Genomic DNA, 3,950 nt, shown 5'->3' with positions numbered 1-3,950 from the left:
ACCCAAGTCTCCTCCCCAAGCCCGCAGCCCCCTGGAGCTGCTGCCACCCACTCACACAGCCCACCCCCCCTCCCACATGCTATCCAGCCAGCTCATTTTGTTTTCAGGGACCCCTGACAATTTTCAGGTCAAACATCCACCGCTGTCAGCCCAGGAGGTGGTGTTGGTCACCTCAGCTCTGCATGTGGACCATAGGGTGGGCAGGCATGCCTCAAGCAATCCTATTCCCTTTGGAGAAGAACTGCAGAGGCTTTGCTGCTTGTGACACCAGTGCTGGCAGCCACGGCACCCCCTGAGAAACACAGTGTGTTTCAGACTCAGAAACGAGTCCAGATGATTCACACCCTGAGCCCCACCTCTGTAAGGTAAAGGCGCTGTTCCAGCACAGGCACCTCTCCCCCAACACCCCACAGGAGCCATCAGGCTGCCGCTACCAGCACCATGCAGCCACGGCACCTCTCTACAGGGAGCATCCTGCAGCACGCACCAACCCAAACTGATTTGAATTAACCAAGCCAACCCACACAGTGAAGAACACTGGGCAACAGGAAGCTGCCAGCTGCAGGCAGAGGAAACCTGGCGTAAGGCTGGGCTGGACAAGGGGCTCTGGCCAGGCAGGGGCTCACAAGATGTCCCCACAAAGCTAGAGACCAGCACATCACTGCAAGGGATGAAGGTCTGTGAGCCAACATCCGCTTCCCCCACAGACGCCCCATGCCCCAGGCAGACGCAGTTTTGGCTCCCGGGCGCTGCTGCACTCTCAATTTGAGACAAAGAGGCCACGTTTCTTCCACGCCCTGCAACAGGGCAATGGTTCCTCCAGCCTGTTTCCAGCTGTTTCCAGACATGGCCCCATGCAGAACAGCCCTCAGAAGACCAACTTGTTGTAACCAGTCTTCTGCTGGGACAAGAGTGGCTCAGCTGACCCCCAAGGCACCTCCCACACAGCTGCAATGGAGACAGAGAAACCAAACTTGGCTGCCAACAGCAACAAGACCCCAGCAAAGGGATGCCCACCACTGTGCTGTCTCTTCCATCACGCTCCCCGCAAATCACTAACACCAAGCTGTGCAGGCAACAGGCAAGACTGGGTTCGAGGGCAGATGTGTGGGACGAAGTCCTGGTGAGGACCACAGTCAACACCAGGGACCAGCAGCCAAGCCAGCCCCACTGGGCAGCATTCTGCCTGGCTTCTTCTCTTCCCTGAAGGCAGCAGTAAGACAACAAACCTTTGCTTAAGCCACCTCTGATGGTTCCTTGCAGCAGAGCCCTGCAGACACTGCTCTGGTCCTGCTGCTCCCTGGAGCTTGTACTTCGTGCCACTGCCTGCATTTGCCTCCAGACCCACCAACAACATTTCCAGCCAGCAACTCGGAGCATTTCTGCTGCTCGCAAACTGAGTGTGGCTGAGAAAGAGCCCTGGCAGCACGGCATCCCCCAGCACTGCCACCCAGGGCAGGAGACAGCAACTTGGGATGCTTGTCCTGCCCAAAGGCTCCGCAGCCCCGAGGGCAGGAGGAGGGACAGAGCCCAGGCTCATCTTCAATGGCCTCTAAATGTCACTCATGCCACCAAAGGGAGCAGGGATCAGCGCTGGCGTTAGGCTGCAAATGAGCTTTCACAGTGTGAGTGATGGAAAACAAATTTTAAAAGGATTAAACAGGAGAGAGAAGGGGGAGGCTGGCTCCTGCAGATGAGGGGACATTGGTGCTGAGCCCAACAGGGCAGCTGAGAAGCTGAGTAATGGTGGCTCCCAGGGCGGTACTTAACACCCTGGATGGCCTTGGTGCTCCCTGCACAGGATTGCTGCACAACAAGGGACACACACAGCTCAGCGAGGAGCCGCAAAACACCCTCTTGCTTAGGGATAAGGCAACCAGAGAGGGCAGAGCAGGCAGAGCTGCCTGCCAGAGAGAGCTTAAGTGACAGAGCTGCAGGGTTCGGGGACAGAGAGGCAGGGAGTGTTACACCAGCAGGGCCAGGATGGAGGGCAGGCAGGATGGGGGCTGCAGGGGAGGAGGGGAAGCGCTCACGGGGCTGGCAGGCATGGCTCTACAGAGGGAAGCGTGTGTGCAGCAACACACGGAAAAGGTGTTAGCCCGATCCCGCCTGTAAAATGGGATGGCTTGGTGTCAGGGGAAAGCAAAAGCAGGCAGCGAGGAGCAGGAGACAACGCTCCAGCAAAAAGGTTGTGACCCCGACCCCGCCTGTAAAATGGGATGGCTTGGTGTCAGGGGAAAGCACAAGCAGGCAGCGAGTAGCAGGAGACAACGCTCCAGCATGTCCCGGCCAGCTGGCTCCAGCCCAGGCAACTTTCTTCAGCTTTCCAAAGCCAATTTCCTTGGAAGTGCTCCTAAAGCCTGGCAGCTCCCAGGGGGCAGCTCTGGCGTTGATCCTATGCGGAACGACCCCGAGCAGCAGCAGCACCTGGGGGAAGCAGTGGGGAGCCCACCTTGCAGCCCACAAGCACGAGAAACCCCCATTATCTGCCCGCAGGAGAGCAAACCTGGCCCTGCAATGAGCCTGAAAGGTCCCAGGGCAGGGCAGGAGTCATCAGCCTGCAAACAAAGCCTGCGCCGAGTCAAGCCGCACACTCACCGAGGTGTTCTGGCACTGGATGCTGGTGCTGTTGAAGCGCAGGGCGGTGACGCGGGTGGTGCTGCCAGGGATTTGGAAGATGCACTCGTAGTTGCGCTGGCCAGACTGTGGCTGGGGCAGGTTCTTGGCTGTCAGAGTGATGGGTTTCACCACGCCCACGGGAATGTAGATCTGGGTGGAGGGCAAGATCTGGGGGCAGTCCTGAAACGGAAACAAGGGGCAGCTGATGAGAGGGAAACACCACACGGCCTCCTCCAGCATCCCCACAAACCCCCCCTGGCTGGTAGGTTAGGCAACGTGCTGTGAAAGCACCACCCTGAGCACACACCGGAGTAAATCCTTACATGAAGCCAACCCCAAACCAGCATCTCATGGCTGCTCTGACCAAAGCCCTGAAGACAGAAACAGAGAGCATAGAGGACTCTGGTGGCAGGGCAGTGGGGTGTTTTGCACAGCTCGGGTTGATCTAGGCAGGAGGTGGGGGAGAGGATTCAGCTATGGGAACTGCAGGCTGGCACTGCAAGAGCGTTCAGGTGAAATGACTGGTGACAAGATGGGCTTTAATGCCATTGTTGCAGTCAGTAGGTTTCAGAGTTAACACCCACCAGGCTACGTATTTGTCAGGCTACCCTCTCAGTCCTCCTGATTCCCTTACTGCCTCTGTTCCTTTCCTTGAGGAGCGGACAGAAAATCTTTTTCCCTCTTTGACACTGCAACATGCTTCTGCAGTGTTGCACAGAATCCGCTCTGCAGCAAATTTCGCTGCTGCTGCTTCTATCTGCAGCCAGCTCGAAGCAGCATCAACCCAACAGCCCGGCCACAGGCCACCCAGAAGACAGCGTTTCCAGCCAGGGGATGCTTCTGAGTCCAAGCTGAAGAGGAAGGCAAGAACAACGGGCTCGGCACCACCCTGCCAGCCCTGGGGAAGGAGCCATCAGGAGGGTAAAGCTGTCAACTTTTAATAGCTGTGGCCTCACAGAGGCTCTGGGAGAGCCGGAGAGCCTTGTACACAAAGCACAGGGGAGCAGGAGGGAGCAAAAATAAATGAGCTCAGGCAGCAAAACAGCTCTGTGTCCCCGGTGGGTGCCATTTCGGCAACAACAGCCTGACGCAATCCTACGCCGGCTTTCCCGAGCCGGGCAGAGGTCTCGCACCTACAGCAGCAACTCCTAGAAGTATCAGCTTGAAATAACATCAAGGGGGAATAATGTGTGCTGAAACACACTGCTCCAAAAACAGAAATGGCAGCAGCAGCGCCGGGGGCGGACGTGGCCACCCCACCGCTCTCGCAAGGCTGCCGAAGGCCATGTCCGCCGGGGCAGCTCTCACCCCAAGGCCACCAGCAGCCACAC

General features: G+C 57.8%; 1 protein-coding gene across 1 annotated transcript in view; it reads right to left on the bottom strand.

Moving 5' to 3' along the window:
• PLXNA1 (plexin A1) overlaps positions 1-3,950 on the bottom strand; it is a gene marked incomplete at its 5' end in the record, with an annotated part of 68,300 nt that overhangs the window by 45,288 nt on the left and 19,062 nt on the right. Inside the window, one exon of the mRNA XM_010143316.1 lies at positions 2,599-2,799. Coding sequence (XP_010141618.1) covers positions 2,599-2,799 — 201 coding nt within the window. The remainder of the gene's footprint in view (positions 1-2,598; positions 2,800-3,950) is intronic.

The sequence above is a fragment of the Buceros rhinoceros genome, unplaced genomic scaffold, assembly GCF_000710305.1.
Source record: "Buceros rhinoceros silvestris isolate BGI_N320 unplaced genomic scaffold, ASM71030v1 scaffold17609, whole genome shotgun sequence".
Taxonomy (NCBI): domain Eukaryota; kingdom Metazoa; phylum Chordata; class Aves; order Bucerotiformes; family Bucerotidae; genus Buceros; species Buceros rhinoceros.
The sequence above is the reverse complement of the archived record's forward strand: the minus strand, read 5'-3'. Positions and strand labels throughout refer to the sequence as shown.